Source organism: Melozone crissalis, unplaced genomic scaffold (assembly GCF_028551555.1).
Source record: "Melozone crissalis strain CALT ecotype California unplaced genomic scaffold, PUWL_Pcris_2 ptg000045l_1, whole genome shotgun sequence".
NCBI classification, from domain to species: Eukaryota; Metazoa; Chordata; class Aves; order Passeriformes; family Passerellidae; genus Melozone; species Melozone crissalis.
Genome location: NW_026535823.1, coordinates 25246855 through 25269726, shown reverse-complemented (window position 1 = coordinate 25269726; position 22872 = coordinate 25246855). Strand labels below are relative to the sequence as shown.

The window sequence follows — 22872 nt, the reverse complement described above, 5'->3', positions numbered from 1 at the left end:
AGGTAGAAGTAGACATGACACACAGCTGTGGTTTGGCCAGGTGCCACCTGGAAGAAGAGCCCTGGCAGGATGGGTTTGGTGCTCCCAGGGAGGGTGTCCGTGCAGGTGCAGCGGGGGCTGAAACTGCAGACACAGGGGTGTCCAAGGGCTGCAGCCCACCCTGCCTGCAGGCAGCTCTACCCTCAGGCCAGCAATGACTCCTGCAGCCTTTGTGTCACCTGCAGATCTGGTTTTAAAAGGTGTTGTTCACTCTCCATAGAGACTTCACTGGCATTCAGCCTGCTCTTCCCCTCCACATCTTCTCCTAATTTTCCTGCATTTACAAGTTTAGATGCTCCAGTGGCCCCTAGGTCTGAGGTAGCCAATTTGAAACTCTGTTTTCACACTCAAGTTGCCATGGCATGCTGAGGAATATCCCACTAGCTTTAAGTCCAAGAGGCCAGTTAGAGAAATCTCACTAACCTGAGCTGTGGTGTAATTGTAACTTCTATGGACCATGAGCCCTGATGGAAGGTGGGCAGGGATGAGCTCATGGGCAGAAAGGGCTTCCCAGAGTTGGTCCCAAGAAATGTTCTTGCTTGTGTTCTTCACTTCCCTTCAAGCACTAAAAAGTATTTTTGTGTTTTTCCTCCCTCCAACTCTGGAAAAGGGAAAGAAGGGATGGAACTGAACTTTACTTCAAACATGAAAGGCTCCTTTTACAGTCCACTCAGATTTCTAATATATGACTTTAAATTTTAGTGCTTAAGGGAAAGCCATAATGGGTTAATCACATGCTCCAACTGGAGACTGCTCCTTCCTGGTTTCCCTTTTCCATAACAAACAGCTTATCTTCTTGGCAGCTGCCAACTTTGGGCTTTTGGGTTAAATCAGATTAACCTGACACTCCCTCCTTGGCCATTACTGGTCTCCCTCCCTCATGAAGGAAGCTTGGGAGTGCTGGAGGAAAACCAGTTGAGTTGGCAGCATCTTTTGCTTTTGTGGCAGCCACGTCCTCCTTGTGGAGATATTTGTTCTCACAGCCCATTCACTCTGCACTATTTCAATCCTTCCTATCAGAGGCTGCCGTAAGAGGATATGGCTCTCCCAGATACCAGAAGGGTCCATAAATCAGAGGAAAACAGGTGTCTTCCAAGTCCAGAGCAGTATATTTTGCAGCCCTGCAGTAAAAGCCACAATGCCTTGTCAAGGCTGGTTAACAGGAGGGTATCCTCCCTTCATAAAGAAATGATAACTAGATCTCAGATGTCAGCCTGTGACCCAAGAAGGGCTGGTGTGAATTTAGGGCTGTTCAATTTGCTGGAGGAGCCAGTGGGTCTTGGGATGCTGTTCTGGCTCCCTGGCAGCCCCCATAAGCTGCCTGTCAGCTCATGAGATCCTTATCTTTCCTAGAGCTGTCAACTGTATAAAGGTTCCTGACCTGCATGGTGTAGGGAAAATCCTTCAAAGCGGGATCCCTTACTTGTCTTCTGGCCTCTGCCCACGAAAAGCTCATAAACCAGGAGACTAATAAAGTGAACCCAATCTTTATAATGTTTAAAAAAAATTAATGCAGTTGTCGTGATCTGGGAACAACTCCCTGCTCACAACTGGAGATAAGGATTACGAGTGTGGAGGCGGAGCCCTCTTGTCAGGGAGGGATGGATGGGGTCTGTGCTGGGGTGTTGGACTGGAAGCTGATTACCAGCTCCCTGTCCTGCCATAGCTGTCCCTTTTGACCCTGGGTGTGCTGCCTTCTGTTTTCTCTGTTTAGCTGTGAACCCTCTGGGGAGAGAAGGAAAAATAAGGAAATAAGGCATTTGTTTTATTAAGAGATTCACTTGCAACTGTCAGTAATGATGCTGTACATGCAGCAGTCTGAAGTTTGGATATTTCTCAGGAGATGAGGCTGGAAATCCTTGAGTCATCTACTGATTAGGACAGTGGGAGAGAGGAGTCTCAAAAGCCTGGAGGATTGACCAAGATACAGGAAGATAATTGCTGAAGAGGTTTTAGGATCACTGTATGTTTCATGGCAGGGTTGGCTTCCCATTTCCCTATCTCAGCTTCCTCTTTTCCATCTGCAAGTAGAATTATGGTTGAAGATCACCTCTGTGCACAAGCTGGTGAGGAAAGGCACACAGCTCTTTATTCTATTGTTGGTAATGTTATTTTTTGATTAATGTAATATTACAATTTGAATTCACATTCCAGAAATAGTCTCATCACTGGAACAAAATGAGGCTAAACAAGGTTATCAGAGGGTTGGGAAATGTAGTGCATAGGAGTAGGAACGATAACACTGTTACTCCACATATGATAATGATTTGATACTGGACTGAGTCTAGGCCAGTTCCAATGTAGATAATAAATCCAAAGTAAAAAAAAAATGTAATCAAAGATGATGGTGCTTATGTGTGTCCAAAAAAAATTATTTGCAGATAGATGTTCACAACTCTGGCTTTGTGCCTCTCCCCAGAATATTTGTCCAAATATTAAAAAAATAGTAAATTTTAAAAATGGACTTTTAATGTAGTCCTGTGTCCATGAATTTTCAGCTTTGGCAGTAAGCCCTAAAAGTGATAAAAGATTCTGCACCAATATATTTTGCTTTTCTCTTTCTTTTTTCTCTTTTTTTTCTCTCTGTCTCTACAGACAGAGCTGAAAGCATAGCATAGATCTTGAGTTATGGCTGGTGCATTTTTCTAAGCTAAAGTATCTTGTTAGCTCTTATGCTAATGACTGCAGCAGAATCCAAGCCTCTGTGGAAATTTATAGGAAGAGAGGTTACTGCTGAGCATTGTGTTGGACTTTGGGTCTTCCTTTGGGTCCCTCCAGAGCTAGACTGAGCCAGTGCCTTGTATGTAACATCAAGGTAGAAAGTCTTTTTAGAAAAGTCTCTGTCCCCATTTTACAGATGGACTTTTGAGACACAGGAGGAATAAAGCCAAATGCTTCAAAGACACTTAGTGGAGGTTAAGTGCTGAGTTTCCTTTGAAGGTTTAAACCCAAATGACATGCTTGTGATCATGTAAGAGATTTGTATCACCCATGGGAGCAGAACCATTTTTTCAGGGTAGTGTCATAACCACTCCACAATCCTTCCTCTTTCTTCTCCCTAAAGCTCCCACTGACTTCAAAGGTGAAGAATTATGGCCCACATCCCACAGCACTGTGAGCTCAGACGTGTGTACAGAGCTTCATCCACACATATATTCCATCAGGGACACTGACTCAAGTAAAACTACACAGACAATGGGGAGGGGAAGAAATTTTTGTAAGACTGGGATTTCTTTTTTATTCTCAGAGTCCCTTTCTTTAACCTTAAAAGTTTAACTTATAAGTGCAGAGTGTACCTAATGGCTGAGTTTGTGGTCTGTCTGTACTGTCCATAGGAAAGCTGTAACCTAAAGGAAATGGGAATAGAAAAAAGGAGTGCTACCTTATTAAGTAAAACAAAATATGAGTTGGTTGGGTTCTCAGAAAACTGCACAGCTTGCAGAGACTGGATGTAAAGAATCTATTTATCTCTTGTCATGTGTATCCACTAGAAGTGAGCACATCCCAGGTGATGCATTTTTCTCCTGATCCAGCTGTTACACTCCTAGGTGAACAGCAAAATTAGAAGTTTGGATTTTTCAATAGACACATAATCCACTCCATTGTACATTTAAATACTGGTAGCAATATTCAGGTATTATTAGATCAGTCCCTCAACCAGGGGCACAGCAAATGTCTCAGTCATTCATCCTCAGATCAAACCCAATAGATTCATATTATTAAAATGTTAAAATTAATTTTTTCAGAGAATGAAAACAAAATAAAAGTAGAAGGGGGAAGGTACATCCTTTTGGTGCATATTTAGCCCATCTTTTGAAAATAACAGATCTTCTCTTTTCCAAAAAAAACCCCAAACTTAAATTCTGGCTCCAGTTAAGAGTTTCCTAATTGCGTGTGACTGTTTCTCGACTTCCTGATCCCTGTCTGGTTTAAGGGTTTCTTAAATCAACAGCAGCAGCTGTCTCCCTGAAGCCAGGCATGGTGTGTGTCACTGTGGAAAGGACCTGGATACAGGGAGGAGCAGAGGTGATTAATGGGGCAAGTGTCACAGCTCAGAGTGTGGTTGCACTACTGTGTAGGGGCATACTTACTGCAGTCATTTATCTTCTGTCTTCTGCCACACACACACTGAAACACACGTGGAGATTTTATTTTTGCCAGGCATCAGAAATGCAGGAGTGCATGCAGTGCAGCAGGACCTGCAGCTGATGCTGTGCCTCTCCAGATGATGCCTTCCTTTGTCTTGTTCCATGGGTGAGCAAAAGAAAGATTGACAAAACCCAGTCCTTGGTTTTAAGTTTATGTCTCTGCCATTGGCAAACTTTCCCCACAGAAGAGAGGGAAAAAAAGGGAAGGGGGGGGGGGGGGAAGGCAAGTGAATGTCTCTGTTTTGTGTACTGTATTTTAGGTTAGATAAAGAGAAGGAACTATAGGTTAAATATGGATATAGGAATTCAAGAAATGGAGTTGTACAAGGAGGTGAAAGGTGCTTCCCTTCTTGGCAAAGACCTCATACAACATCTGTTTTTTGGGTATCTAGACCTCCATCACCAGTGGGATGCACAAAGCTGGGGGACTGCTTGGTCCCCCAGCACTGCTGTTCCTTCTTTGTGTAGGAGCAGGTTGTGCTCACAGGCAAGGCTGTACCTTGCTTTCCCCAAAGCATCTCAAGTGATTCAAAACCAGGTCCCAGCCTTCACTTCCTTTCATCCAGAAGCAGGGAAGAAGAGATTTCCGTTATGTGGGTGTTGAGCCTTCGGATGCTTCCACAAAATGTCACCTTCCACTTCAGTGCCTGAAGGCTTTCCTGACTCTTGCCTGTATAGAGGAGATGCAAAGGTTTGTGAAATCTCCATGGACCAATTGATTTGTGGCTTTGCATTACAGAGGTTACTGCAAGTGTAAAATGGCTACTCATTCCTCAGACTTGATTCCTACAATATAAATCTATCCCTGTTTTTCACCAGGAATGGAAGCCACTATGTTCTTTGCTGCTGTACCCAGCAGCATTTTATCTCTTTGACACGTCAGTCTGCTCCTCCATCCCTTTGAGGCAAACAGATATTCTTGTCAGACACAGAGGTAACTTCCTTGGGCTTTCACAGGAAACTGGTGTCTCCAAGAGGTCTGACTTAATGGGAGTTACCACTTGTTGAGTGCTGGCTCAGGGCTAAACAGAACAAGGTGCAAAGTACTTGCATGCTCTGAGGAGTTCACAGGTTACACTGGTGATGCCAAGCCATGCTGGAAAGCCTGGAGGAAGGAATGACTCAGGATAATGTGACTGAACCCTTAAAGAAGAACGTGCTGTGAGAAGCATGGTGATTTGGCAAAGCAGGTTGAGAAGCAGTTTGGAAAATCAAAGGTCCAGCTGGTCTGTGAGGCCCAATAGGCAGAGGCAGGATCTCTTACATGGAGTGTTATCTCCATCCCCTTAGGATTCCTTGGTTCAGGAGATGTGGTCCCCTTTTCTGTCTCACTCAACTGAGAAGAGCCTTTATTGTGAATCCACAGTGAGATGTAGACTCATCCTTCATAATGCATGGTGAGAAATCTCTCCTCCTCGATCCCTCATGTATAATAGGAGAGATGCAGTGGGGCTGCAATGAAGTTTTAAGGAGAGTCACTGGGAAGATGGAAGTCAGTTTTTCTCCCTAAGACTTGCTGGAAACTTTTGGAGAAGCAGTATAAGCAAAGAGGGTGGGAAGAGACAAAAATTGTCGTGATAAAGCCATGTGAGCAAGTGAAACGGGAAGAAGTGGGCTGAAAAACAAAAGCCAAAGGCAAGTTTTAGAAAATTAGTACAGGAATTTTGTATAGTAGAAAACCAGAGATGGAATTAACCCAAGTAACAGAGTCGCTGTACCAAGTGTTTCAGCACAGTGAGTGAGGGATGTTCCCCTCATGGGCTGTGCATACAATGTCATTACCACTGACTCAGATTAACATTGGAAATCCTGGCAGCTTTACATTTACCTAGGGACTCAGAAATCTGAACCTAAGGTTTGCAGTTTAAGCTGCTTTCCAGTGGTGAGGCACAGAAAATCACCAGAAGTGCTTGGGTCCTGTTAGCAGCCATCAAACACTGCCCCCTTACAGCTCTTCTCTCTGCAGGGCCCGTGGGCTCCCAAACCCTTGTGGTAAACCTGGGACTTTCACTGTTTCAAAACAAGTTGCTGTCCTAATAATCAGAGACTTTTGGCTTATCTGTCCCTTACAGCTTGGATGTTGGCTCATTCCTGGGTCTGCTGCCCTGACCCAAGTCCTTGAGCTTTCAGCCTTTCTGTCAGTGAACATCTCTCTTCACAAAAGCAGAGACTGAAGGAGTAGTTCTTGTGGAAGTCGCTTCCTCAGATATATCAGGAATGTTCCAGGGATTTATGTGTTGTAATGCATGGTCTTCTCTGGTGAGACCTAAAAGCATGTAAAGATAAGGGGGTTTACCCTGTGTGCATCTTCTGTGTCTGTACTTGCTATACTTTCCTCTCTTTAAACTGTTAGGTTCTTAAAAAGCCACAAATACAAGCCAAATCTTACAGTCCTTGCTTAGTTCATGGTGACCTCAGCTGAGAACAGATCACAGGAATTTGGTATTAAGCAGCCAATGATTTTTTTTTTTTAACCAGGAGAGAATAAAGGTCCAAGTAACTCACCCAAATGTAACACCTGAAACTACATTTTCATGAAGGGACAGAGACAAATCAAAATTAACTAAAGTTTCCTTTAGTAAAATACTACTTTCACTTTTTTTTAAAGAGAGTATATTCATTGGGAATTTCTTTTTCTTTTTTTTTTTTTTTTGAGAGTTCCTAACAGCCTCCCATGCTCTGATCCTCTAGTGTTTTTTTGTGTCATAGTGGTGGCTTTAAGAAGCCTGGATTAAAACATGCAGTGTTTTGTGGGTTCCTTAACCAATGCCACCTGGGTTGTGGCCTCTCTCTCTGTTTCAGGTGCCAAACTTCATCAACACAACACTCCCACCCCACGAGCAGGTGACAGCTCAGGAAATAGACAGCTACTTCAGACAGGAGCTCATCTACAAAAGGAATGAGAGGATGGGGAGAAGAGTGATGTCGCTTCTAAGGGAGAACAGAGACAAGAGCTTCTTCTTTGCCTTTGGAGCAGGTATGGCATGATTTTTTTTCTGTTTTACTCTGTTACTGCGATTGGAAGTAAAGTGTTTGGAATGATTCAGGTCTCAGCCTGTGGGAAAATTTCTTATGAGGCTTCCCTTTGAAGCAGAAAGACTTTTGTTTGTCCAGACCCTCTTCTAAAATGGAGTGAGTTGTTGTAGGAGATGGGTCTAGGTCCAGGCAGGCTGCACACATGCTGCTCTTACTTTGTTTTCCATCTGGCTGTGGAAATGTGAAGCTGTAAGCACTTCTCATGCTGTTGTGTTTGTTCCCTTCCCAGACCTGTGGGCTACTTGGCCACAGGTGTAGAAGATGGTTCAGTTGCCTTTGAATTTGTAAGCCCAGGTGGTGGTGACAGTGAGTGGCAGAACACAAACCCTTTGGTGGCCCAGGATTTCAAACCTTCTGGGGTTGCTGCAGCTAAACCTTCCCAATCGGTGACCGAGCTGCTTTGGTGCTGTGTCTGTACAGACTGGCTGGTTTGGGGCTTTGCACAAGGGCATGAGTTGTGTGTGTAGCTAAATACCAGCAGTTTAAACCATGAAGTAAAAATCCAAAGTGTCCCTCTTCCTGTTTAACGCTCTCCCTGAAGTCTGCAGAACAAAGATGTCTGCAGTACTTCTGTGAGCCTACAACAGTACATGCTGCTGTCCTCTCTCTCCCTTTTTTTATTTCTTTTCCCTTGACCAATGGAATTCATATTTCTGTGTGATAAGAGTATAAATAATATTTATTCAGGCCCCAGCTCAGCAGAATCCTGAGCACCAGCTTAAGTGTCTTTTTGAGCTCCCTCAAAAGGCAGGCTGAGATTGCTGTGTCGAGAACCAATCTGCTCCTCCTGCTCCTCTCCTTAGCAATTTCTCATTTTTGACAGAGCTTTGCTTCTCATCCCATGGCTCTCACTATGAACTTTGGCAACAACTCACCTTTCGCTACTCACTTCAGTGGGAATTTTGATTAAAGACTGTGGGTTTTAGCAGAGACACGTGCATTTTGATGTATTTATTTTTTGAGTGTATCCGGACTGAATTTTCCCAAGCTTATTTAATCTCAGGCTTGGCTGATATTTCTGGCCAAGAAGTTTTGCTTAACTGTTTTTACAGTAGGAAAATATATCATGATGGCTCATAATTGGACAGGCATTCATAAAAACCAGCCTGTCCAACCCAAGGAGTGAGGTTTATTGGAGATTATCGAACATGATGGCTTAGATAACAGTTTCCAGTTTTGGAAATCCCTTAACCAGTACATAAATGGAGCTGAGGGGATAAACTGGGCATCACTGCCCACTTGTAGTGCTCTATACCTAGTCCACAGACCATGGACTAGGTGGGTCATGGATCCAACCCACTGCAGCTGTTTGCTTGTGCTAATGACAGAGCTGAAATTAAGCCAATGAATGCTAATTCCATGTTGCATTAATTAGAAAGACACTTCTAACTTAGGGGAGGTTTGAGCTTTCTTCCCTTGTCCCCATCAGAGGGCACCTACCTGGAACTCCCAGGGAGCATCCCTTGGGAAAGCTGCCTCATGAAGAGCAAGTCTCACTTTGTCTTCTAGGCCCATTTCTGGTGATGTTGAAAACTGCCTTTGTTTCTGGGTTGTTTTGTTTCCCCAGCACTGAGCATGGCAGGACAGAACAGACACGCGGGTTTATTGAAAACTGGGATGTGGGAGATGCTGAGGAAAGCTTTTTGTTTTGGGTTCTTTGTTCCAGCCTCCCTTTGGCTTTTCTCACCAAATTGGGCCATCCCTGCAGGCTATCCCTGCTTTAACTACAATTAATTCCTTCTTTCTTCTTTGGGGTGTTTTTTTCTTCATGCAGAGAACATTAAGAATATTAATTTTTTTCAATGCCAAAACTTTTATGTGACCACAGTGCAGGCAAGTTCATTTCTTCCTATGATTCAACTGCAATTTTTTTTCTTGAAGGATTTTTGTTTCCTCTTTTCCTTCATGCACTGAATTTGAAGAGTGGGTTTTACTGATAGATCTTTTATTTTGCATCCTTATATCTAGTTCTTTTATTTTGAGGAATTTCTTTGTTATGTGCTTGAATCATGAATTCAAATTGTCATATAAAACTTTGAGGGTTTGGTTTTGCCTTTTATAAAATTAAAGGATGTTTTGATGAAAGTTGAGACTTTCACATATTCCCATGAATTCTGAAGTGCAAAATTTTAGGAATGCACTTTCAGTTAGGATAGGCATAATAGAGTCTGTGGGAGTTTATTTGCTCCCAGAGCAATGCAATTTAAGATTTTGCATCTCTAAAACTGTCATGATGAAGGGGAAATAATTTGAAAAAAAATATTCTGGACAATGTGCTTCAGGAGATATTGCCCTTTATGCCAAGCTTGATCTTTGCATTAATGTCTTAATTCTGAAGATATTTGAACTAATGAATGAATAGTAATTAAATTATATATGTGTATTATGAATTGTTTTCCAAATTTCATAATCTCTGTCATAGTTTCTGGGAAAGGAAGAATTGGATAAAACTGTGCTGTCAAATAAAATGAGGAAAATAAGTGTTTTTCTAAGTAAGAAAATAAGCCTGTTATGAGAAAAGCACCTTGGAACCATTCAACAAATGCAGTTTTACAGACCAGAGCTGCTCTAGAAGGGAGCCCTGCGCCCTGCAGGATGATTCATAAGGACTCAGAGGTATCCTGTTACTCCCAGGTATAACTGGAGCCAAGGGGCTGGGAAATAGGATCTCTCCTAGAAAACAGCCCTCCTGAGGCTGAGCCCTGCCTGTTCCTCTGGTGGCCTCCCTGCAGGGAGCTCTACCTTGTGGATGCTGCTGCAGTGAAGTTTTACCTGGCTTTTGCACAGCTGCATGCAGCAACTGAGGCTCTGTTGCTCTCTTGGAGCATCCTCAGCTTATTGTAAGATTCCAGTGCTGTGGATGGGTAGCTCTGTAGCAATTAATAATTAATTAGCATAATAAGCTTGACTAAGGCAGAAGGCACCATGCAGGTGACTTTGCAAATTGCAGTCAGGTTTGGCTCAGTGTATCCTGATCCATGATTGTAGAACCAAAAAAACCCAGAAAAAAACCCCAAACAAATCCAGTGAGTGGCTTCAAATGAAAAACAAGATTATGATATCCTGGCAGCCTGGTGGTGCAGGAGCCTGGAGCTATTGAGCTAGAGGATGCAGGTGTCTGGTTTTTTGGTAAAAAAATGGGCATTTGTGGAAAATAATTTTTTTCTGTTTTTTTCTGGAAAAACAAGTCAATTTTTGCAGATGTCAATCATAATCCCAGGTGCTTGGGTGTCATTGCTCTCCTGTAAACTGGGATTCCCACTAAAATTTCACTATGTGCCACTTAGAGCTGTGCTGCAAAGACTTTGTGGTGCATCATAGGAGAGCTGGTTCTGAGTCTGGCCTGTAACAGCACGAGGCTGTGAAACATCCAAAAGACAAATCCTGGGGACAAAGGAGTAGGCAGGGGACAGACATTTGAATATCCAAGCAAGCTGAGATAAAACAGTTTTTCATAAAGTGAAGCAAAGTTTTTTTATGCTGCTGAAAGATGGGGGATTTTGTTCCAGTAAAAAGTATTAAAACAAACAAAAAAATTACACAATTCTAAAAGGAACTTTTCGGTTTTCTGTCATTCTTAAAAATAAAAAAATAGACTTTTCAATAGATTTCTGCCTTTTCCATCTTCCATGACTTTACTCACTATTTAAATGTGTTGAAGTAATTCAGACTTTTAATTTATTCCTTTATAAAACACGTAGAAGTGAAAATAGCAATTTTTTCTTTCTACTTTAATTTCTTTCTCTTCTCCAAGAAAAATACAGGCGCTGGGTAAAAGAGACCTAGCTCTGTACCCAGTTCTGTGGACTTTGTTTCACTCCTGCCAGTGTTTACTATGCTCAGACTTGATGTGAAAATCTCACCATACCTGTATTCACAGTAACTGTACCCTAGGAATGAAACAGCAGTTATTGTTTGTGCAGTTAAATGATGTTTTTCATTTAATGGACAGGTTAACTTTTCTCTTTGAATGAATAAAGGTAGCTAAATAAAGCTCTTCCAAGTAAAATTTCGGCATTTGCTTGGGGTTTGTGTTTTGAAGATCAAGATGGTTTACTTGGAATTATTGATCTGTAATAACAGTGAAGTGCCTTAGACATGATTTATACAGACAATTTATAAAGGCCCATTTACAGTCAAGAAAGACACACAGCCAAGAGCACACGGGCTGTTAAAAAGAGTTAATATTTTGGCAGCTAAGACCATACACATGAAGTCAATGTTTAAGAAAAAAATCCACTCTGGCTTATTTCATTTTTATGGGCAAATAATTTTCAAGTAACACTTATGATAACAGATGGATAAATTTATGTCTGCAGTTAATTTGAACGATAATTTCCTTAGGATGTTTTACTTGCATTTTTTTTTCTTTCTTTCTTTTATGAGAGCTGTCAGTTTTCTAGCTGAGAGCTGGATTTACTGCTTCAGAAATTCAGATGCTGCTCCAGTTCACAATGTTTATTAGCAGCCAAATCAGTAGGCTTTTAGGCAGTGGGTTTTGTTGCTTAAAACAATAAATATATCATAGAGAATATTCTTTTACTGAGACAGAGTTGAAATGCAAGTACCATAGCATCTCCCATAGCAAGTAGGGAAGCAAATTGTCTCTGGACCACAGTTTTGGGGTGGAGGAGAGCACATGTTAAACCATCCCACCAGCCTCCACAACATCTGAGAGGTCAGAGGGGACCCAGCTGTTGTCTGTGGTGTGGTGGAAACCAGATTGCCCACAGCTTTTGATGAAGCTGGTGATAACAGAGATCCATTTGTGGGACAGTCAGAGCACCCTTGCTCATCTGCGAGCTTAGGTGGCTGAGTTTATTTATATTGTTGATGGATTAGGTATTTCTGAGATGTTCTGCAAGAACATAAATACAGGCTTTGCTGTAGATGTCTGTGTGCTGCCATGAAAGCAGAAGACTCCATCCCAGAGTAGCAACAGCAGAAGTAGAATTTGATCATTTCCATGCTCAGAACAGGTGAATTCCCTGCCCGTCCTTCAGAGTTCTCTCACTCATCACTGGATGGGCAGCATCATCAGGAATGATTCTGGTCCTCATAAATTAGACTGTTAGCAGGAATTATTGAATAGTTTGGGTTGAAAGAAACCTTTAAAGGTCATCTAATCCCAGCTCTCAAACAGCAGTTACTTGCTTCCAAAGTAAATGTTCTCTGGTTGTTCATCATAATGGGGCTCAGAAGTGGGGTTCACTCTTTTTAGTAGGGAAAGGGAGAATTGTGCAACTTTTATATAGGGTGGGGCTGGTACGAGAGCACAAGAATATAAAATCTCCTCATTGTAGTCCTCAACTCCAGCTCTTCCCCTTTTGTCCTTTCTGCAGAAGATTCCCAAGGGAATTTCAGCCCACATCATTTTAGATAATTGGTGTACCAAAGACAGAGGCAGGCTCAGCCTTCACCTTCTGCAATGAGCAGGAGTTACGGACATCTCCAAGGTGACTCAAGTCTGCAGTGGTCTTGATCACCACAGAGATGTTCTTATTTTCCTCTAAAAACTAAAGCATTCCTGAGGAGATATCCAGATGATGTAGCTTGAGTATGCTTTGTCAGCAGGTAGTGAGCTGACCACAACTGAGCTGGAATGTAATGGATGTTGAATTTTGGGGGAAGGGGCCAGAAGAGAGGTGGCAGTGGGATTTTGTTTGAGAACCGTATTTCTGCTCAGTAGTTTGGAAGAGGAAAGGAGGTGATGGATACTATGAGCAACTGCAACTCAACTGATCAAAATCCTGAGAGCCTTTGTGAAAGCCATTAGCACCTGCCATGGGATCTGGCATTGGGGTTCACATGTGTTATTTGGAAGTGTTTTTTCAGGAGGGAAGTGCCTTGAGGCCGCTGTCCAACTGCCCACTGAGGGATGGGGATTTACAGATGTTGAATATGCAAATAGCTGCTTTGCACTCCCAACTGAGGCAGTATTCAGTGTAAATCAGGCACCAGCACCACTGTTGTGTCACTGGGAGCCAACTCATTGGAAGTCTGGTCCTCTCTCCACCAGGATTGTGGAGCTCTTTACGATTTTCACTCATCATCTCAGATCCTGTGTGGAACACAAAAGGAAAAAAAGGAGGGGATAAAAAGGAAAAAGGAAAGCACTTGCAGGCTGGAATATAAAGAGACTTTATCCCCCAGGTCAGGCATCCTGATCCAATGCTGATTAGTGGTGCTACTGACATCACCAGCACAGTTCATCAATGGGGCTGTCTCAGTGGAGCAAGAAGTTGGCGACCAGGAGATTGAACTTGGCCAGCCTACAAAAGAGAAGAAAAGGGTGAATTAACAGTTTGCAGATGCTAGAATTCCCTCTGCTCGTGTTTATTTGGGCATCCAGATGCTTGTAGTGAGGTCAGCCTGTTTTTGTGTATGGATTTCTTTTACTATTAGTTTTTAAGGCAAAGTATCACTTTGCTTTTAGAAATAGACTTGCATGCTAATTTTGACCAAAACCATGCAACTGATCCATTTAGAAGTCTTCATTAAACAGGGAATGCCTGATTCTCTTTTCAGACACTCTTTTGTAAATCAGGAGATACTCCACTGGGGAAAAGCTTGTTCCAAGTGCAAATCCAACCTGCAGCTTTTAAAAAAAAAATCAAGAGAACTTTTTAATGTACACTGATCTTGTATAATACAAGGGTTTTGAAATCCCTGAATATTTGCTTTTCACCTGAAGCTTAAATCGGCAAAGAGCACCTCAGTTAAGGAGGCCAAAATAAACCTGCCTGCACCACCCTTTTGTGAAAAGGGAACTTCTGTTCTGAAGGCTCATTCCTGTAATTCTGCTTTAAGAAACTCCTGTTGTATAACAAGATATTAATTGTAGAAACACAGCATGGTCTATGCAATGGTGAGAGCTGTCTTGAGGCCTCCGTCACCTGTACCAACTGAGGAAGGCAAGACACGTAGCAGGTGAAAGAAAAGACTCCAGTATTTGAGGTTGCAATTTGTTTTTTCCCCTGGTATGTCATCACCTAAACTGTTGAGGTGAGCTGGACAAGCCCTGGACTGTGTTTGGTGGTCTGATGGAGGATTCATTGTGCTCAACAGGGAGTCCTGCCTGGCCACTGCCCACCTTTGCTTTCCTTGTTGTTCCACTGAAAGTGCATGCAACCCCAAATCCTGGTCTTTGTTTGCCAGTTGCAGATATTCAAACAAATGCTGAAAGCAACTAAAATGAGCCTTGCAAACTGCAGTGTGTACGTTCACCAAGTCTGGTGTAATCTTGCCCATGATGAATGGGGAAAGTTGCCTGTGCACTGTAGGATTTGGGTTTAAAGAAGCACATACATTAATGTCAGCTCCTCTGGGTCCCTGACATTTTCATATCATATTTATTATTATGCCTGTGCCAAGTTCTACTGTATAAGTCTAATTCTGTGTCTCTGTTCTCAAAGGAAAGAAAACTCTCTTGGCCCCTCCTGCCCAATAATATAAGGATTTTGGTTATATCCTTACTGTATTTGTCTTCAACATCTGAGATGTAAAAAATGTAGACATAATTTGGGAAATATTCTCTTCATAACTAAAGATGCATGACAGGCTTAATCACTCTGCTGAACAGAAATGGGCTTAAGCATGGGATGAAATACTTTTTCACCCACACACACACGCAAAAGCTTGCTGTGGATTCACAGCCCACCCTGTAAGCTCTCAGGAGACCAGGCAGAGCTCCCATATAACTCTAGGTTTCATAATGGGAGTGTTGAAATCAATATATGGATGCCAGACAATTCATCACTTCCCATCCCAAAACTCAGCTGAAAATTCCCATCCAGCTCTAACAGCGCTGTTGGGAAGATTTTAAAAGAGCAGTGAGGTGAACCCAAGGACTGGCAACCTTCCTCTAACACTGAGGTTTCTGTGGGATGCTCTGTGAAAGGCAGGCAGATTGCAAAGGACCTAAGGATCTTGTCTCAGCTGGGATACCTTTGTGTGCTGCCTGCACAGATTAAAATGCCTGCACCCAAATGTTAGTCCCCCTGCAGTCTGTTGTTGTCCCAGAGCAGAAGGAAATCTGGTTACTCCTTTTTCTTGAATTCAGAGCCTGGAGTGCAAGCAAAGATCCTTCAGTGGTGTTTCAAATTAATGCAAGTTGATGGGGTTGGCCTGAGTTCACGTTCTTTTCTTCCGCCCCTCCTGCCTGGGTGCGTACTCCGGAGGAGGAGCAGGGATGTCCCAAGGCATCCTGGACCACCATGCCTGAATTCCCTGCAGCTCCACTCTTGGAGCCTCCAGCTGTTGGAGCAGAAGCTGGAAAGGGAATTTAGTAAAGCCAGGAATTTAGGAACCAGTTTGTACTGCTTGTGGTGTTGGTCTCTTAGAGGTTCACGCCATTTCTGACCCGTTTTAGAGCCAATTTGCAGGAGGAGTGCATATGGAGAAGAACCAGTGGTAGTCTTGGTGCCCTGGAAAGTCCGGGCACAACTGTTGGCTGGAGTCAGTTGTTTTGCAAAAGTGGATTTGAAGCTGAAAGCTTTAGAAAGCCTGGCTGTAACTTATGTGGATTTCTTGAGGATTTTTACTGGTATGGAAACTGGGACTGGAAATCTCATTAAACTGGGCGTTCTTGTGAGAGTTTCAGGTTTTCTTAGTCATGGTTGTGCCAGGAATATCATCAGAGAAAACTTGCTGAGAAAGGATTTATGGATTTGGGATCAGATCCTATTTTCACAGAATTAATAGTAGCTCTGCAACTGACATCAAGGTGACTGGCATGTGCACCTGGATGAGACATTATTTATTTGTCATTCCAGGTCTTTAATCTAGGCTGCTACTTTCACATCAATACCCTCTTTATAAGCCTATTAAATACCAGTTCCATTGTTATTTTCTCTGGTAGATCAGAAGAGATGTGTCAAGGAAAAGAAAATGTATGCGCAGTATACCTCTGCCCAAAAACAATATTTAAACATCAGAAATGTAAAGTGAAGGTAGAATTACTTAGAGGGGCAGAAGGGAAATAATTAAAGCTCCAGCCGGCAAGACGAGATGTCATAAACTTCAGTTATTCACCTCTCTTAGACATTCAAAACACAAACTCTGCCACCGTTCAGGCATTTTATAGAGGCCTGCAGAAAGCAACAGAGGTCTCTTGGACAAAATTGCTCTGGTGGCAACTGAAACTGGGCTCAAGCCCAAGTCCAATAGCTGAGCTGCCATCTGAAACTGGAAAACGTGCGGGTTCGTGCCTGAATCTCAGCTCCCTTTCTGCTCTCTTCAGTAGAAAAGCTGAATCTGCACTGGACTGATGGGGAGTGAGAAGAAACTTCAATCTGTGGAAAAGTGCTGCTGTTTCAAATTGGTTTTTGGAGAGATTACTCACAAAACTGGAAAATATGGTAGTTCTTGGCAAAAATTGACTGACTTGGAGGTAGACAAACCCTTCTTCCTAGAAAATTTTGCTAAAGAGTTGTGAACTGAAATATGGCAAAATGTGGTTTCAGATGTACCAGGCTTTGCTCTCAGTCAACCTCCAGGCAGGCAGTGGGAATGAACAGGTAGGTGAACAAACAGAAAGCCAGATGGATCTACCTTGGAACTTCTAGTTTGCAAGAGATAATCAATGAGACCTACCAAGGGCTTAGATTTAGATACAATTTTGCTCATTGCCTGACAATTAGTCTGCCAGAGAACTTCCAAACACCTTTTTAATCTAAACACAACATTTTGATGGAGTTCGTGTTTGGAACTCTGTCAGAAAAATGAAATCTCCCATCATTTTCCTGGAGAAATGTTGCAGGACTGAAACCTATGTGACTTGTATTTAAATTAATAACTTAAGTATTTTTTAGTATTTTTCTGTACTTTATTATGGGAAATACCTTAAATACTGAGGTTTGCAGACTTTTTAAAATAGGATTTATACACTGGAGGTAAAGGGAGAGAAAAATCAAATGCCACCACTGGGTTAACTCAGTATGAAATTCAGCACCAGTTTTCAGTATTTATACAGAATTCGCATTCACTTTGTGTTTTTCCTTGAGGTGTTTGAGGTACAGTGAAACTGCTGTGAGGTTCTTATCACTTAGCGATCTGGTCTGGTTCCAGTTGAAAATTCTGCAGTACCTCTCACTGGGAGGATTGGTTTAAAAGGAACAGAGATCTGCCAAAGAAATAAAGACTTCATTATTGACATCAATGCTATTTTTAATCTGGTTTCCTAAGGAAATGAGGCTTAGGCAATGGCAGTGTTTGTGAGCATGTGTGTGTGTATATATAGGTGTGTGTGACTATGTCCTTCGCCCTCGTAAATTTTTCATCTGTTGGCTGATTATAACCAAACCTGACAGATGGCTGAGGCTCCAAGATAATAAGTTCTTGCATACTTCATGAAAATAAGTGATTGGATAGAAGAAAAAGACATTCATAGTGTGCATCCACTGAAAGGGCACAGCATGAACTCAACTTAGAGTGGGAGAGGGAAGTGAGCCACATACCCATAGACAACAGCATTTTTCTGGTTCCTCTGCACAAGGGAGGGTTTGGTGTGTTGTAAATAGATGAGACATGGCATGGTTTAAATGTAATGATGATGTTTACAGCAAGGTTATTATTTAGAGTATCTGAGGAGCCACATTACCTCTGGGCTGCCCTCTAATGAGGTGCTCATTCTCAAGGCCAGAGCAATAGCAGGGAGCAAGTTAATAAATGTGACCGAGGCATGGCTCCAGGACTCTATAAACCTAATGAGTCGTGGGCACTCAAACTGTGCAGCCTCACTACTGCTAATTGGCCAAGTGTGCCATCAACCATGCCCAAAAATGTTCTTAAGTGGACAAGGGGTGAAAAGAGCATCAGAAACTCCTGTGAGTCCAGGAGGCAGCCTGGGGCAGCATTCCTGTGTGCAGAGTTCAGGAACAAACACTTTCCCCAGAACCAAGGTCATTCCCTTGAGAGCTGAGGCAGCTCACTGGCAGCGAGGAACAAAACTAAGAAACAAAGGAAATAGTAAAGCATGACCAGGAGGAAAGGGGTTTGCAACTTTAGCTTATCAGACAAGGAGATGGTTGTCACATAGCAGTTGGAAAAGATGCTCCAAAAACATTGTGATGAGGAGAGTACTTGAAATCTTTCCAAAGCAAAATACAGATGGGGATCAGAAAAGCCAAGCCAGGGTTAGTGCTTAATTTTACTCTTTTTTGCTTGAGATTGAAAATTATGTGTTTAGTATCTTGGTAACAGTGGCAGCTATTGGGGTGGGACTGTCCCTCTTGAACTTAAGGTGTCTGAAAGTTCAGTGTGTGTTCCATATAAGACCATCAGTTCCTTTGAAACCCTCAGAGGACAAATCCTCCCACTTACCTCAGATGCATATTTTAAGATGGAAGGAATTGCCCTCTGGAGATATCTTTCCACTGACCACAGAGGAAACCTAAAAAACTGGCCTCCAACAGATGCCTGACTTTGAGATGAGTGGGATTTATTGAACCCTGAGAGCAGGAGTCAAGAATTCAGGGTCTTCTGTCCTTACCTCTACCTGACCTTGAACAAGCTGCTCAGTGCACTGAGCACTCCCTGAGCAACGTTTTGCATTGCTGCCAATGATAGAACATTGTTAGCCCTGAGGCAAATTTGCAAGCAGAAGATTGACACAGGATTGCTTTTTATCATGCCTTGGAGAGCATCTTGATGCCGTCTCAAGGGGAAAAAAAATTCCTCTGTGACCAGCTCTGGAAAACTCATCCAGAGCCAGGTTTCTTTGGGGTGGGAGAAGGAGCTGTAGCACCCGACCATGTGCAACTTTGGCATCGTGTGATATGGTTGGAGTCCCGGGTTCACCAAACATTTTGTCCACTGTGCAGATGTCCCTTTGAAACCCAGTGCTCAAACCAAACTCGCCATCTCTGTGGTTGCATGGAAGAGACGCATTTGGACATGCAGAAGTGTGAAGAGTTTTCCATCTTTCCTCTCCTCTTGGCTTAAGGGAACAAAAGCTGCTTCAGTGCCAGCACAGTCATTCACCGCCTAGTCTGCCTGGAGACAGAGCTGCAGACAGGAGAGCAGGCCCTCATTTCTGTTCATCAGCCATCATTATCCTTTTGCAAGGGAAAAAGCGAGCAGTCAAAACCAAAATACTTTGACATCCTATGTGTCTGATTTTTTGGTGCTTTCTTACAGCCAGGCCAAATCTATGTAAATGCTGTCAGTGAGAAGTGTTTCGGACTTGGATACCCTTTGAAAAAGCCTTCTGATATCTCTTAGTTTTTTGCATGCAGGACTTAGAGATAAATAAGAAGGCATGTGGGTGAGTTTTCTGTTTTGTTATTTTAGCATTATGGAGAGACTCACCAGATAGTCTCCCCTGTGGGGTCACTCACCGGGTCTGTAGTATTTACTCAGCATTTCTCTGAAACACCAGCATCTTAGAAGTTGTCTTCCTGAATTTACATTCCACTTCAATCATCTCCCACACAATAAAAGCCCAGTGTTGGCTTCGTTTTAACTCCTGCTCCGCACAGCGCTCCTGTCAAAAGGGAGCCCTCGGTCCTGGCGCTTTTGTTTTCCTTCAGGCCTGCCAATCACCCCGCTTGCCTTCGCCCAAAGTTTGTTGTCTTTGCAGTTGGTCCCAGCGTGAGCTACCAAAAGCCTGGCTGGGCCTGACGGGGGATTCTGTCAGCCTAACCCCAGCACACGATCCTGCACCTCCCTGCCTCACAAAGGGCCTTTTCACCGGCCCACCGCAGCCCCAAGATTTCATTTCATGTGCTACAATTAATCTGTATTTATTGCCACTTATCTTAAATGGCTAACAATATCAAGAGTTTAAAAAGTGCTTTTAATGTCAAACTGGGTCAATTAAAACTCTACTTAAAATATTTGCAAAACTCCTTGCCTGAAAGTTACCCCCTCAGTCTGCTGTTAACCAAAATGGTTTAAATAAATACACGCAGCTTGAGGAGACTGACATTTGGTAAAATTCCTCTTGATATTTTAGTAGAATCCACAATTAATTTCCTTATTCCTGTATTAACTTGATTTTTTATTTAAAAAGAGGAGAAAATAATATTTTAGATGGTTATAAGTATTTGAAAAATTGAAACAATCAATTAAAAGCCCTCAAGAGATAGTCTCTTCTGGCATTAAAAGTTTTGAGGCTGTTAGATTTATTGGTTTGGTCTCCTGGAATTTCATCCTGTTCTTTTGTGGACCCTAAGACCATGTGTTTAGCTGTGAGCTTCAAATCGTGGGCCACAAGTACTAATTTTTAACTCCTTCAGTATCAAGTGTGGGCATGAGAAATAAAGAACTAGAACATAAAATAGTAAAAAGTTAAATAATTAAAGAGTAGATTTTACTTGTGTAAGTTGGGTTTTACAGAAGGCTGAAGATGGCTGGAGGAATCCACTTTTTCCTCTTGCAGGAAAGCCACAAGTTTTGCCTTGAACATTTATTTTAAAGTTCAGTTTGTAGGACAGCCCTAATAAATTGCATGAAATAAATGCTGCTGTACTGCCCATGGGGACTCAGAACTTTCATACAACTCACCCAAGGCTGCAGTTTGTTAGGGTGGTGACACTCATCAGGTGGAGAAGCCCCGGGAGGGACCCCGAGGTGGGACTTAGCTGGGTTGGATGCAGCAGATGCACAGATTAAGTGAAATCCCAGGCTGAGGGTGTTAACTACCTAAACTTGGGTTCACATGAAGCCACTTGGATTTAAACCTCTGATCCTCAAACGTTTACTGTGAGGAGCAGCATTAATGAAGCCTGGTTTCCTATGGATTTAGGTCATTTGCTTGGATTCCCAGCAGTCTAATAAGGTTTGAACTGTAACTGAGTCATTTCTATTAATTAGGGCATTTGTATTATCTTTATGGGTCTCTGATGTCCCTAAAAAGTCTCACTCTGCAACTTTTCTTTCCATGGGAGAGATCAATGAGTCTCTATCCAGCCATCTGTATTCATAAAATATATAAGGAAGGGCTCTCTTGGAGACAGCTGCTCTTCTGTCTAATAGATTTGAAATTTGCCCGTGGGTTCAGAATATTTCAAGGGAGAGCATAAAAACAAAAACATAGACACAAAGAGACAGCAGAATCCTGTAAGCATCATGGTTTTTGGAAGCAAGTTTAAAATGAAATTGCCATATTTATGCAGTGTAAATATTGCACAACTTGAGGATACCAAATGGTTTCGATCATTTCTTTAGTAATTTCTTCCTGTAGAATATTTAATTAGACGAATCTGATGTCCTCAAATGTTTGGGGTTTTTTTCATTTTTATAGATTCGACATGTAAACATGTCTTGAAGAATTTGTTTTGTGTAAGAAATAACATTAAAAAAATTATTTTTTCTTCTTTTGGTCCTTGCCATCCATAAAGAGAGTGTGATTATGTCACTTTGGCAGGAAGCAATTGTTCTTCTCTATCACTGTTCTGATGAACACAAAGTTACTGGCTTGTGGATGTGCTGTTATTGCTCATTAGTTGCTGTCCTATTTGTTATTCTTTTTGATTTTGTTCTAAATCTTAGTCACTGTATGAACAGGCCAAGGGATGCTGATATCTAATTGCAGCCCAAGAATGGCAAACAGCACAAAGCAAGCAGCTTGCAGAGAAGGTAGACTGAAATACATTTGCATAACTTTATTTTTTCTCTTTTTTTAATGCTTGCAAGCATTAAATGCTGTAAGTTTCCCATTACTGTTTTTCATCCCCAGGTTATCATGTCCTGGTTTCAGACCTGTGTGACAGAGCCTTGTGTGGCCCTGAATCATTTATTTCTCCTCTTTGGGTCTGCCAAAAACATCTCACTTGAAAAGGTCAGGTTTGAGATCTGTTTGAAGACCATTGCCTGTGGCAATGTTGGCTCTTAAGGACTGCTGCCTTAAACTGATTTTTTTGTTAAAATATGTGATTTCCTCAAAAAGCCGTTAAGGACCATGTGTTAAGTTTGAGAGCTTTCTTGCACAGATCTGGGCAGCTTTAGGGGAAGGTCAGTGATGACAGGCTGGGAAGTACAACAGGAGGGGGATGAGAGCCCCCAAACTTGGTGTAGTCAGGGAGGAAACTTAGTTCCAGTTTCTATCAGAGGAAATAGCCTAGCTCTACTCATCTCTGCTAGGAACTCTGTAACCCATAGGCTGGTTTCCCTGGAATTTTGATTGAAGGTGGAAGTTCCTGTGGTTGTGTTCCTACTTGGAAAGAGGTAGCTTTGGCAAGAGGAGGAAACTTCTGGTAATGTTGCCATTCAGGAAAATAGCTGTGATATAAACTGAAACTCACTCTTTCCTAGGTATTGGAAAAGGAGCTCATTCTCCAAGCATGGATCTGTAGGAAAAACACACTTTGCTGGTTACACTGATCAGGAAAAAAAGATTTGCATTTTAATTATATTTTCTACTAAATTGTCTAGGATTCTCAGGCCTAGCAGGCTCTCAGCTCCTCATCTCCTTCCATATATATGGAAGACAAAACAAGGAGGCTTTGCCAAAATTTGGCTGAAATGAAGGAGATTCCTGATTGAGTCCCAGCAGGGAGGAGGCTGAGTACCAGTCCAGTATGGCACGGGCACAGGTCTTGTATTAGCGAAATACAAACCCAAGTGTGTTCAAAATCTCTTCCTGCTGGGTGAGAAAGGGGAAATGAACACAGGCAAATAAAATCTGAGTCTTAAAAGGGAAGGAGCT

At 42.3% G+C, this 22872-nt stretch overlaps 1 protein-coding gene across 1 annotated transcript in view; it reads left to right on the top strand.

The window, feature by feature from the left end:
• Window positions 1-22872, top strand: part of TRABD2B (TraB domain containing 2B) — a 258853-nt gene that overhangs the window by 149665 nt on the left and 86316 nt on the right. The window contains exon 4 of the mRNA XM_054286210.1: window positions 6990-7164. Coding sequence (XP_054142185.1) covers window positions 6990-7164 — 175 coding nt within the window. The remainder of the gene's footprint in view (window positions 1-6989; window positions 7165-22872) is intronic.